The 14,794-nt window shown below is 37.7% G+C and overlaps 1 protein-coding gene across 1 annotated transcript in view; it reads right to left on the bottom strand.

The window, feature by feature from the left end:
• The window catches only part of LOC137431759 (uncharacterized), a 132,735-nt gene that overhangs the window by 44,868 nt on the left and 73,073 nt on the right, over positions 1 to 14,794 (bottom strand). Inside the window, exons 30-42 of the mRNA XM_068123448.2 lie at positions 14,081 to 14,134; positions 13,869 to 13,922; positions 13,338 to 13,382; positions 10,803 to 10,901; positions 10,069 to 10,176; positions 9,778 to 9,831; positions 9,624 to 9,677; positions 9,142 to 9,195; positions 8,833 to 8,886; positions 2,082 to 2,189; positions 1,384 to 1,437; positions 1,220 to 1,273; positions 926 to 1,087 (exon numbers count right to left, since the gene is read on the bottom strand). Of these exons, the coding sequence (XP_067979549.1) occupies positions 926 to 1,087; positions 1,220 to 1,273; positions 1,384 to 1,437; positions 2,082 to 2,189; positions 8,833 to 8,886; positions 9,142 to 9,195; positions 9,624 to 9,677; positions 9,778 to 9,831; positions 10,069 to 10,176; positions 10,803 to 10,901; positions 13,338 to 13,382; positions 13,869 to 13,922; positions 14,081 to 14,134 (954 nt within the window). The remainder of the gene's footprint in view (positions 1 to 925; positions 1,088 to 1,219; positions 1,274 to 1,383; positions 1,438 to 2,081; positions 2,190 to 8,832; positions 8,887 to 9,141; positions 9,196 to 9,623; positions 9,678 to 9,777; positions 9,832 to 10,068; positions 10,177 to 10,802; positions 10,902 to 13,337; positions 13,383 to 13,868; positions 13,923 to 14,080; positions 14,135 to 14,794) is intronic.

Below are 14,794 nucleotides of genomic sequence, written 5' to 3'. Positions count from 1 at the left end.
AAATCATGTCATTGTCTCGATCAGACAAACAAAATCATGTCATTGTCTCGATCAGACAAGCAAAATCATGTCATTGTCTCGATCAGACAAACAAAATCATGTCATTGTCTCGATCAGACAGACAAAATCATGTCATTGTCTCGATCAGACAAACAAAATCATATCAATGTCTCGATCAGACAAACAAAATCATGTCATTGTCTCGATCAGACAAACAAAATCATGTCATTGTCGCGATTAGACAAACAAAATCATGTCATTGTCTCGATTAGACAAACAAAATCATGTCATTGTCTCGATTAGACAAACAAAATCATGTCATTGTCTCGATTAGACAAACAAAATCATGTCATTGTCTCGATCAGACAAACAAAAATCATGCCATTGTCTCGATCAGACAAACAAAATCATGTCATTGTCTCGATCAGACAAACAAAATCATATCATTGTCTCGATCAGACAAACAAAATCATGTCATTGTCTCGATCAGACAAACAAAATCATATCATTGTCTCGATCAGACAAACAAAATCATGTCATTGTCTCGATCAGACAAACAAAATCATGTCATTGTCTCAATCAGACAAACAAAATCATGTCATTGTCTCAATCAGACAAACAAAATCATGTCATTGTCTCAATCAAACAAAATAATGTCATTGTCTCGATCGGACCAACAAAATCATGTCATTGTCTCGATCTGACCAACAAAATCATGTCATTGTCTCGATCTGACCAACAAAATCATACCATTGTCTCAATCAGACAAACAAAATCATGTCATTGTCTCGATCAATGACCTACGTTTATGTGATGACATATTTAGCACAATATCAATGACCTACAATTCTGTGAATCCAACAAACTCTGCAATAAAGGGTATTTGTGCGAAGTCTTTGAGGTTATGTATAAAATTTCTACTTACAGGGGGGCCATCTTCACCACCCTCTCCCTTCTCTCCATGCGGACCAGGTGGTCCCTGCAAGCCAGGCTCTCCACTGCGGCCAGGAGGACCATTCTCACCACGGATACCCTTAAAGCCATCCTTGCCAGAAGGTCCTGGTGGTCCAGGTGGTCCAGCATTACCCTGAAGAAAGCAATATGTGATTACAGCAGCAAAGACCAATAATTCAACACTGAGTGCAGTGCTGGTAGATAAATAGGTGTAAAGTACATGTGTTTGTGTGGGGACCATGTATGTTCAGCACTGTCGACTTACGCTTGGGCCAGGGGGTCCAACACGGCCAGCAGCACCAGGGAATCCAGTAGCACCCTGCAGAAAATAACACAACCATCATTCGATCTATCAGAAATGCTGAAGATTAGTCTATACATGTATTTTTTTGAAAGTCCAGGCTCCAATGACATAACTATGCCACTTACAGGGGGCCCTTGAGATCCACGAGCTCCTTTAGGACCAGAAACACCAGCAGGCCCCTTCAAAACAAAATGAAAGCAGACATCTTTAGCATGGAGATCTTTAATCTTTCAAATTTCACGATAACAGAAACAACATCAATTGAAAATGGGTGAAACTTCCACAATGAGGGTGACACTCAAGGCCTTTTCATCTCACATCACAAACAGGTTGGTGGCATTTGTGTTTCTTTTTTTAACCTCATCTCATTTAATTTAGCTCGCTGTGCTTTGGTACTCCTCCAACGCACCCCAGCAACTCCAGGATGCATGCGTTCTTCCAGTAGCCCCTCCTGGTTAAGCTACCACAATCCAGGCTTTTTCACAACTAATCTCTTTTGTTTCTCGTTTCTCCCATTTACTGAACTGCCCTCCTGAGACTGTTCAATCCCACTCTTACCTCCAGGTCTTCATGTAGTCAGTGCACACTGCACCAGCATCTCATGTCAACCTCCAATCCATATCCACAGTATTTTATAACCCCCATTGACCTTACGTAACACAACCCAACCCTCTTACTTGCAGGTTACATTGATTCCTCACCTCTACTCTCTCTCCTCTTATCTCCTCCTCCCCCCTCCACCTTGCACCTATCACGTCGCTCTTCCGTGAGCCTCAATCTTCTATCGAAAACAAACAAACACATCGAGCCTCATGGATCTTACCATTGGGCCAGGAGAACCAGAAGGTCCCTGAGGACCAGGAGATCCAGCATCACCCTTCTGACCAGATTCACCCTGATCTCCCTTTGGACCAGCTTGTCCATCAATGCCCTGCAAGGAGAACCAATGAGAGTTAAGAGAGTGCAGCCATTTTGTTCAAGGTTGGTCTCATGTTTGCTGTTAAAGTTGGCCTTCACCTACGAAATAAGGAAGGGAAAAAAACATCCATGGGAAAAGCACATTTATACATGTATTCGCATTCTAATTGTACATACTTTATAGACATACTCACATTCTAATTGTAGATGCTTTAAAGACATACTCACATTCTAATTGTACATGCTTTATAGACAAACTCACATTCTAATTGTACATACTTTATAGACATACTCACATTCTAATTGTAGATGCTTTAAAGACATACTCACATTCTAATTGTACATGCTTTATAGACAAACTCACATTAAATTGTACATACTTTATAGACATACTCACATTCTAATTGTACATGCTTTATAGACATACTCACATACTCACATTCTAATTGTACATGCTTTATAGACAAACTCACATTAAATTGTACATACTTTATAGACATACTCACATTCTAATTGTACATGCTTTATGGACATACTCACATACTCACATTCTAATTGTACATACTTTATAGACCACTCACATACTCACATTCTAATTGTACATGCTTTATGGACATACTCACATACTCACATTCTAATTGTACATACTTTATAGACATCACTCACATACTCACATTCTTATTGTACATACTTTATAGACATCACTCACATACTCACATTCTAATTGTACATGCTTTATGGACATACTCACATACTCACATTCTAATTGTACATACTTTATAGACATCACTCACATACTCACATTCTAATTGTACATACTTTATAGACATCACTCACATACTCACATTCATATTTTACATACTTTATAGACATCACTCACATACTCACATTCTAATTGTACATACTTTATAGACATCACTCACATACTCACATTCTAATTGTACATGCTTTATAGACAAACTCACATTAAATTGTACATACTTTATAGACATACTCACATTCTAATTGTACATGCTTTATGGACATACTCACATACTCACATTCTAATTGTACATACTTTATCGACATACTCACATTAAATTGTACATGCTTTATGGACATACTCACATTCTAATTGTACATGCTTTATAGACATACTCACATTAAATTGTACATGCTTTATAGACATACTCACATTCTAATTGTACATACTTTATAGACATGCTCACATTCTAATTGTACATGCTTTATGGACATACTCACATTCTAATTGTACATACTTTATAGACATACTCACATTCTAATTGTACATACTTTATAGACATACTCACATTCTAATTGTACATACTTTATAGACATACTCACATTCTAATTGTACATGCTTTATAGACATACTCACATTCTAATTGTACATGCTTTATAGACATACTCACATTCTAATTGTACATACTTTATAGACATACTCACATTCTAATTGTACATACTTTATAGACATGCTCACATTCTAATTGTACATACTTTATAGACATACTCACATTCTAATTGTACATACTTTATAGACATACTCACATTCTAATTGTACATACTTTATAGACATACTCACATTCTAATTGTACATACTTTATAGACATACTCACATTCTAATTGTACATACTTTATAGACATACTCACATTCTTATTGTACATACTTTAGACATACTCACATTCTAATTGTACATACTTTATAGACATACTCACATTCTAATTGTACATGCTTTATAGACATACTCACATTCTAATTGTACATGCTTTATAGACATACTCACATTAAATTGCACATGCTTTATAGACATACTCACATTCTAATTGTACATACTTTATAGACATACTCACATTCTAATTGTACATGCTTTATGGACATACTCACATTCTAATTGTGCATGCTTTATGGACATACTCACATTCTAATTGTACATACTTTATAGACATACTCACATTCTAATTGTACATACTTTATAGACATGCTCACATTCTAATTGTACATGCTTTATGGACATACTCACATTCTAATTGTGCATGCTTTATGGACATACTCACATTCTAATTGTACATACTTTATAGACATACTCACATTCTAATTGTACATACTTTATAGACATACTCACATTCTAATTGTACATACTTTATAGACATACTCACATTCTAATTGTACATGCTTTATGGACATACTCACATTCTAATTGTACATGCTTTATAGACATACTCACATTCTAATTGTACATACTTTATAGACATACTCACATTCTAATTGTACATACTTTATAGACATACTCACATTCTAATTGTACATACTTTATAGACATACTCACATTCTAATTGTACATACTTTATAGACATACTCACATTCTAATTGTACATGCTTTATAGAGGTACTCGGTTGAAAAGAGAGAACGTGTACTACTGGCTACCACTAGATGGCGCTTGTGGCCTACGATAGCACGTTCTGTGTGGACAACTAACTGACATATGGACCCAAATGCAATACTGTCTCGTCTAGTGAGGGTAATCATATTTATACCTGCCAACTTAGGAATGAAAAGTACGAAAAGGAATAAAATCCACACACTGCCCCTCCCCCAAATCAAATAACCAATGGAGCCCAAAATCAGAAATAGCAAGTAGTTAATATATTATAGCATTACAGCATTGCAATAGAAGACAATCAATCATAACTTGGTGTTAACTATGTTGCAAAACATATGATGATAATCTCTCTTATAATTTTTTTTCAATGACTAATCTACCTCAAAGTATATGCATTGTACCATATATAGGATAACATATGCTAATTTATACATTGTGTAATATACATCCTCCATGAGCCTTGATTTTCCCAATAAAAAAGTAACTAGACATCGTATAATATATACGTATATGTTCATTTTGTTACCATACATTAGCTGCTTACCTGCCGGTGAATTGTTTTAAATTACCTGTGAACAATTTAAAGTGAGATTATGCATTAGAAGAAAGTGTTACTTGAGGACTATCATTCTATTTGAAAGCAATTAATTAAATTTGATTATTATCATTCATACTACTAGGGCATGCCCGTACTATATATATGCCCGTACTATATATCTATCTAAAATTATATCCCCCCCCCCTCTATTTACATGAAATGGTTTGGTCCATTCGCAACGCCAAAGCGAACGGCGAACGGCTTGCGAGTACAGTGACAATCCCCCCCCTCTATTTACATGAAATGGTTTCGTCCATTCGCAACGACCACAGAACCCCCCCCCCCTCTATTTACATGGAATGGTTTGGTCCATTCGCAACGCCGGCACACGCGATCGTTCGCTGCTCTCTGATTGGTTGAATCGTTTTTTGGACATAGCTCGGTAAGTAATTGTCCGATTAATATGAAACCTTGAAAAGGCACATCCTCGGGTCCCCAGCAATATACCTGGCAAGTTAAAAGTATATCGGACCCGTGGTTGTCGAGAAACAGCGGTCACAGACAAACGTACAAACGTACAAACGTACAAACGTACAGACAGAGATTACTGGAATTATAGATAGATAAGAGAGATGTCTGTGTGTATGTGTCGCCATTTTCTCAGAGATGGCTAAACAGCTCTTTTTCAAACTTTCAGAGGTTCATCACTGATTGCCAGAGAGTGTTTTAAGCAAAAATGTATTTTTTTGGATGGGAAAAAAAATTATATATATATATATATATATATATATATATATATATATATATATATATATATATATCGCTCTATCGTGCCTAAATCTTTGTACCTATGTGAAAGGTAATATTAAATGATCACCGACCCCATTCTTAGTGGGGGTAGGGAAGTGTTTTAGGCCCCCACAAAAAAATAGAAAAAAACAAAAAAATTAATTTATTCAAAATGCCAACATCATTCGAACAGCACCAGGTGGGTTTGTTTATTTTATTTGTGGTTTATTTGTGGGTTTGTTTGTTTGACTTCTACGCATTCCTAAAGTGCTGGATGCAATAAGTTGAAAACTGGTGGATGTACTCGGGATGCGCACGAGAAGGTTACAGAGGATAAAAATATACATAGAGGGTTCAAGGTTGGGGCAGCATGCAAATTCTCTATGTAAATCTGTATTCTATAGCGCCTCTCATGGTGTTAGGGGGTATTACAAATCATAATAAAATACTATAATATTCTCTGCATGAAAACCAGAGACATCATAGAATTGTGGGAATTATCATCATAAATATCATGGTGGCTGTGTTTGTTTTACTTATATACAGTCCTCCTCTGCTGGATGCAATGAGTTGAAAACTGGTGGTTGTACTCGTGTAGTGCATGGGGGAGATTTTTAGGGGGGTAAAAAAAATTCATACTCCTCGGGGATTCAGGGTGGGGAAAGGACCCCAATTCTCTATTTGTAAATGTGTATCATATAACACTTCCTGAAGCAAGCTGTTATTAGAAGTCATAATAAAATACGTCATCGATATCATAAAAGTGGGGGAATTAACCCATCTGTAAGGACAGGTTAATTGCCAGTTATTATAATTTTCTTATTTTGGAGCTTAAGAAGTTAAAAGCTTAACATTATAAAAGAAAAACAAACATCATATAAAGAAATTCTACAAAGAATCCTCACAAAAAGAACTGCTAACTAGAAAGAGCAATTTGGGATTGCAGGCCCTTGCCAGGATATGTTTTCAGTGGTTTTTTTTCCGCTTTTGAGTGACAACAAATATGGCGGCCGAACCACGTGACAGATGACGTCATCATCAATTTTTTTTCTCCACCAATTTATCCCTAAATGACGCTCAAGAAATTTTATCTTGATCGGATGAAGTTTTTTACTTGTCAAATTATGATGTCATAATGGAGGCACCTATGACATCATCATTAACATATGTTATTCTACATGGAGAGTTCTTTACAATTAAATGTGCCATGTCTCACTTTTTTCTATGCAGTGCTTTAGAAGATATAGAGGTGCAATTTTTTTTCGGGTTTTCCAAGATGGCGTCCGAACCACGTGACCGATGACGTCATCATTATTTTTTTCTCCACCAATTTATCCCAAGATGACGCTCCAGAAATTTCATCTAGATCGATGCAGTTTTGTACTTGTCGAACTATGACGTAATAATGGAGGCACCTATGACATCATCATTAACATATTTTATTCCCCATGGGGAGTTCTTTACAATGAGCCAAGTTTCAATTTTTTCTATGCAGCGCTTTTGGAGATGTATAGGTGCAACGTTTTTCCGGTTTTTCAAGATGGCGCCCATACCACGTGACCTATGACGTCATAATTATCATTAAAAAATTTATACAGGTAGAGTTGCACCTATGGTGAAAATTTCCAGTCAATCGGACCAACGGTTGCAGAGAAAATCATATTTATTCTGTGCGGAAAAACAAACAGACAAACAAACAAACAGATTGAAATGCAATACCCTCTCCTCAGGTGAGGGTAATAATGCTACCTGGGTGTTTATTGGCAACAAGATAAAAGAGAGAAAAAAAATAGCTTTTAACTATTTAAAGTGTATCGAAAGTCGATAGTTCGACAAGTACAATAAAACGACTGTGGCACCCTCTCGTTGGCTGGATTTGCGTTGAGTAGGGTATATACTTATATCGGTTAAAATGAGCATCTCTGCGAGATCTCTCGATTTTTGGTGTTTTTAGATGTTTTTTTTCAATCTATAAAAAGATCAACAAAACGATTTGAAAGTTTTCAAATCCAGTGATCAAAACTTTGAGCTGTATGGGCAGAGTATGGGCAGATGAGGGGAGTATGACAAAAACCCTCGTAATGGCTGCTAGAGATACATCTAAATCCATCAAATCTCAGGGGTTTTTTTGAAAAGTATTAAAAAGACAAGTGGAGAGAGAGGAGGGGGGGGGGGGGGGGGGAGAGTCAAAGATTTCTCTCTTTGAAGTTTGACCTCAAGTTTTTTTGCCATGAACCAAACTTTTGTTGGCTAATTGGATGGAAATTAGTGGGAGATGAGCATCATTGTTTTATAACTGAGTCGATTGAAAAAAACACAACTGAGTCAATTAATTTCTCGGTCGAGCGAGTCACGTGATGTACTATGCTCGGTGATGTACTACGCTCGATCTCCGAAACTGCCATTATTTCATGTTTTTGCATCAATTTGATGAGCAATTGAAATTTTGATGAGCAGTTGCTTTGAAAAAATAATGAAGCCCAGGGTTTTGGAAATGTATAAGGAACAAAGAGGTGTACATACATAAACACATACACACAAACACAATATTTGTCTTACAAATAACAGACTTTTCAATAATTCTAATAGTAATGTTTTTGTTTTCTACAGCAGAGAACTGCAAATTCTGCTTGGCATTTTTTTTGTGTCATTGGGGCCTTTCTACATAAATTAATGGAATGTTTGTACTTCTTCCTTCCAATTCTGTTTTAATACCCCTTTATTTCACCATTTAACTCACCCTCTTATCCGCTCCCCTTCATTTTCTCAAGTTCCCCTAAGTGCATGTGTAATATATGCACAGTATTCACTGCTATTTAAAAAAATAAAATTAACTTGTGTTAGTTACATCTCAGTGCATTGATGCATGTTTTTCAAGTCTGCACCTATTTCATCCATAAAATACATAGATACAGTTTTCTTAACTCTGTGAGGGTTTGGCACTTACTGGTGGTCCAGCAAATCCAGCAGGTCCTGGAGGGCCGGGCTCTCCACGGTTACCCTGGAGAAGAGCGAGAAAGAAGAGAAGAATGAGCTTAAAAAATCGTCAGGAATGCTGAGCTACCAGGTGTATGTTGAGTTTGGTGTGTGCTGAATGTGGTGTGCACCATGTACAGTGTATGCTGAGTGTTGTATATACTGAAGATATGTTTGGGGAAGTTGAGAACAGGGTGTCTTGAGTCTGTTACTGCTTCCTTAGTGCTCTTTTGGGAAGGTTTTGTGTGCATGTAGCTTTTGGTAGGTGTACTGCACTCACAGGAGTTCCACGAGAACCAGAAGATCCAGATGGACCAGGTGGTCCAGCTTCACCCTGAAATAGAGAGAAAAAAATTAAAAGGTGTCAAGTTTCTGTCAAAAGCATCGGGTTTTGTTGTAAGCATGTGACATTTGTTGAGGCCTTAAATAATCAAGGCTGTGCTTCGCCTGCCAATAAGCAAATTACATGGTGTCCAACTAGTCTGCAAAGAGGGAATTTCTGCAGTATTAGTCTGACCAGCTGAAGCAGCTTTGGAGTAAAGTAATGGTTTTACGTGTATGAGATGCCCAAGCAGTATCGAACTAGAGGGTTCAATGTGAAGCGCATGTTGAGATGCACGCAACGATAGCAAGCGTATCATAGAGGATGAATGATAGTGTGGTGAGTAAAACAGTGTTTTATAAAAATAAAAAAAACATGCACGTATCAATACATAAGTGCTGATGCAAATGGCACGCAAACTAGCCAGGCTAAAGATTTACCTTGTCACCGGGAGCACCAGATGGTCCGTGAGGGCCAATTGGTCCAGTTAAACCCTGTTCAGAAAAAACAAGAGCAACGTTGAACCATTATAATAAGAAAAAGGGAAACCATCAAACTTCATAACGAACAATGAATTGATGAGACGTTGCTTACTCTTGTGCCATCTTTTCCAGGAGCGCCCTCTGGTCCTTTCTCACCACCATCACCCTGTGCCAGAAAATGATAAAAGGTATTTAGATTTAATTTAATTGAATCAATATATATATGTATATACGTATGTGTGGAAGAGAAAGTAAAGGAATTGAACAATTGTGAGAAAGTAAAATGGCAGATATTTGTGAGTAGAGTAAGTGATTGCAATATTTTTTGCCTTATTTCACCTTGTAAAATCATAATAACCTTCTTAAGAATAGTGATGTAATATAGCTGCAGCAACCATCTTACCCTGTCACCCTTAGGGCCATGAGCACCAGCAGAACCACGTTCGCCTGGCATACCCTGAAGGCCAGGTGGTCCCTGAGCTCCAGCTGGTCCTGCTGGTCCAAGTGCTCCCTACACAAAAAAGGCCAGACTGATCAGTATGTAATACCATTGCAATAATACTTGCTGAGAAGTATTATGGGACAATATGCATTGACAACTTAGAATCCTTTAATGAGAAAACTGATTTTTTTTCTCCCAGCTTCAAGGTACATGTACTAAAGAGCAGGTTGACAAAAGGTCAAGGTAGTAGGGTGGAGTAGGACAGTAGGAAATAGGACAGGATTACAGTGGAACAGGATCAGCCATGAATAGATAAAGCTACAGCAAACATAGAAGGCAGGACTTGCAAGCAGAGAAGAACCTGTGGGTATGTATGGGAACAACATGAGATGTCGATGGGGCATATTGAAGAACTTGAGGGAAGAGCAGAACAGAATAGATGTAGAAATTATTTCACAGATGAGATTAAAGGGAAACAAAAGAGTGAAGGGGAGACTGAAGTTTAAATTTGGAGAGGACAACAACAAATTGTTTACTGGATGAATCAAAGTGAACCTGTCGGGTTGGGGAGGACCAGAGGCCTGAAGCCTGTATAGATTTGTGAGGGGAGGGAAGGGTGGAGGAATGAATGTGTTTATGTTTATGGAATATTGAATAATGTAAGGAAAATGGCAAATTTTTATGATATGGCTGACCTTGGGTCCGTCAGATCCTGAAGTTCCGGGTAGGCCCCGGGCACCCTGCTGGCCTTGTGTACCAGGTGCTCCACGTTCTCCAGGGAAACCTCTCTCACCCTAATAACACAAATTTAGATGTTTAGTGAACATGCGTTATTGGTTATATCACTAGCCTGCCAATTAAGCTTGATGAGTTATGGTCAACTACTTCAGATAAGGTCTCCGCAGCTGAAGGGCACAATCAAACACCAATGATATGACATTGTAAGTGAAATTATTAAAGGTTGTGGAGCCATTACAAGATTCCAAAAGAAGACTATATATATATATATATATATATATATATATATATATATATATATATATCCTACTATAAATTTGCAATTGGTCACTAGCTTTGACACCAATATAACTTTTATTACAGACCCTAGGCATCAAAAAGCTACATATATTGATTGAACAGTTTCAAATGGAGCACCTCGTCACCATTGGAGAATTTAAATTGCATCAGATGTGGCAATAAATGTGAATTGTTGCTCCCAGCTTGCCGACTCAATGACAAAAGACGCCATTTGCATTTTCCCACGTACCTCCATCCCTACCCCATTTAGAAACACACGTGGGCATGGGCAACTTGCTAGTATATCAAGTATGGCAAATAGGTCTCTGGCATACATGTACCATGTGATACTTTGTGGTCCAAAGGATTGGAAGCTGTTTCTCAGTCATGATGAAAGGAAAATGGCACTTGCATATTGCCACTTGGAATATCTGATATTGAAGGTGGAGGATAACTTTGACAAAGTGAATGTGTTGTACCTCAATGGAGGCCATGCAGATGTGAGTGAAGTCATACTCTTCAATCACTAATCGGAGGAGGATAGTGAGGAGCAGGAATGTCCAGAACTCTAATCAAACCATGACGAAGCTCACACTATGAGACCATATGTTTCATACGTTATTTGCTGAAAATACGAATAATGCAGTCTTTGGTTATTCCACATGCAGACGTGATGTTGATGTTCTGTTCCATTATCATGCTGCCATTCCTGCCAGGGAAACCTACTTTACAACAGGTCATAAAGAATGTGTGCTTCACTGTATTACTTACTACCCAAACATGATAACACTATGAATATATTTGTTAGTTTTTTGACCGCCACCTTGGATCATGTGATGCAATCACCTCAAAATATTTTAGAGTTCTAAGGTAGACCACTTCACAAGTCCCCTTCAAGTTACAACTCCATCCATCAATACATTTTGGAGTTATCATTTGGACAAAATATGTCAGACATCTTGGATTTTGTGACAACATATTTTATGCTCATGATAACTCCAAAAATTGTATTGACGGACGGAGTTGTAACTTGAAGGGGACTTGTGAAGTGACAATAATTACTACCTGGAATTTGTTTATAGTGTAGACGATGAAGGCCACACAGTAACACTGAGATAGCAAGTAGTGTAAACGTGGTATCAATGATAATCTGAGAAGATCAGACAACTTGCTACCTGCAGTTTAGGGAAGAATTTGGAATTTGTTCCGAGTGGCAGCAATAACTCATCTACACTTCACAAACTACACCATGAGATCTATAATGTCCACCAGCTAATGCTGGCAGACAAGAGAGCCACTTTCTTGCAAAGAGAAAGAAGGCAACCTGAATATAATATCGCTCGAGCAATTTGATCTCCAAAAAATTCCCTCATATTGATGAGAACTGTTATGGCAAATATTAAAGGGTGCAGGAGCAAAGGTCATGCGCTATGGGAGATCTGAATACCTGTGGTGCATCTCCAGACAATTTCCTCATGACAACACACGCACTCGACATAACATCACAATCTGCTTCTGAGTTCTTTCACAGTTGAGAATCGAACCATATTCAATTCCATATGATGGAAGATTTTCCCATTAATTCACATCCTGACATTACTCAACGTCTCTGTATTTTACTTTTCCACACCAAATGCATGACTCAAGATGCCTAAAGGAGATAATGAACTGGAAGGGCTGCTGAGGCTCACAGGAAATGTCTTGATGAAATGTTCTGACGTCGCCAATCCATCAATAATTCATGTAATGAGAGACATTTTGAACATTCCTAATGAACTGAAGGCAAAGCTCAATGTATGCATAGTGGCTCCTGACAAAGAGGCGTATATGAAGATTCTGTGGGGGTTCTTTGGCTTATATATAGGAGCATATATTATTAAATGTCATGCCATGCAGAAGGAAAAACAGGAAAGTGGACAAAAGGAAGATGAGATACCTTAAAATAAAATAAAAGAACAGACAAACATAAGATTTTAAAAAGCTGCACACATCTCATCTCAATCAACCTGGAAATAACATAAGACTGTATATTCTTTGAATTGTGTTTCTTAGAATGATTATTTGCAGAGACCGGGAACGTAATCATTGACACATAAGGTACTTCAAAACCAAATAGTGCTTTGGAGCAAAATTCGGGTTTTAAGGTATCTCATCTTCCTTAGCAAAATTCGGGTTCAACACCAAGACATTCCGACCAAGGAGGAGTAACTTACCCTCGGTCCAGTATGTCCAGACTGTCCTGCTTCTCCGGGAAGACCCTGTGGAAAATATGAGACCATTTACAATGCTATATGTAGATACCATCACAGTCATTCACAATGCAAAGTAGTAAATAAATAAATAAGTAAGGTTTTTTTTCTGTTTACTAATAATTTGGTAACATAAGTCAGTGATCGGTGAATATATGTATCAATTTGAAGAAAATCAATTACAACCGTTGATGTGTGCATATGAACGTTACAATACCAGAAAGAGCTTTATTGTGTCGGGTGGAAGGTATCGTTATGACATGGTTTCTACCTTGATATAAGAACAGAATTTAAACTGAAAATCAAAGTTATTTTCCTTCGTTGACTGTCATCTAAAAATTTTAGAAAACCTTTTCTGTTGTACTTTTTTTTTTTAGATATTTAGAAATAAACAAATAATACATGCCCTCAAAACATTGCAAATGAATTTGGAAAACAACACAAACATGTAATTTCCATTATTATTTGGTCAAATAAGCCAATCGTGGAGCTTACCTGATCACCGGGCTTGCCAGACTCACCAGGTGGGCCTGATGGTCCAGGTAATCCCTGGAAAAAGAGAATGTATCATCATAATAGCCTGTTGAGCATTGGCTGGTGTATATCAACAAGCTGACACAAATGTATAATTTCTTTATTTACACACACACACAATTGCCCGGAGGTGAAGTCAGAATCATGGTGGTAGTTTGTTTGCTTTAACTCACTTGGAAGCCAGGTGGCCCAGGAGATCCTTGCTCACCCCTCTCTCCAACAGGTCCCTGCAGATGAAAAACACCAATTTGAGAAACTGTTTAATGTTCTGGGGACTAATATGTTCGAGATGGGACAGCCACAAACAGGTCTGCCTTGAAAAGGACACGATGGTCTGTGTTGCAGTGTTGCAGTATCAAAATGGCCTCTAATTTGTCAGATAGAGCATTGCAGAAAATCAAGTCCATGTTTCTTGACAATTTGCAAATAAGCTATTCCCTCATTACTTAAGAATGGAGCTGTTTTTTTTAGAATGGAGCTGAGTTGAGCCCTCAATATATGAGATATATTGAGTTTTAATATTTGATATTCCTACAACATCTGTTTCAACATAGTTCAATATTTAGCTTCCAGGAGTGTGGGCCTAGCTTGTGGCTGTATTGTGTTCAAGGTTGTGCAGGTGCTAGGTCAGGTATGGTCAAGCAGAGCTTCACTGTCATTCATGCACTGAGTACAACCTGCACAAATTGGTCACAATTTCCATGATTATTTGCAGATATTACTTTGCAACAATCAATTAGTGCTCACAAAGTGTTACAGCGCTGGAGAAAGTACAGGTGTTCATTCAGCTTCACAAGTCAGAAGTGTTACTCCGGAGGTATTCAGATGCTGAGTGGAGCATGGTCAAGTCGTGCTCCCCGGGTATTCAGATACTTCAAAAGGTATAA

This window comes from Myxine glutinosa, chromosome 7 (assembly GCF_964187855.1).
Source record: "Myxine glutinosa chromosome 7, kmMyxGlut1.1, whole genome shotgun sequence".
NCBI classification, from domain to species: domain Eukaryota; kingdom Metazoa; phylum Chordata; class Myxini; order Myxiniformes; family Myxinidae; genus Myxine; species Myxine glutinosa.
This window is presented reverse-complemented; position numbering and strand designations above follow the sequence as displayed.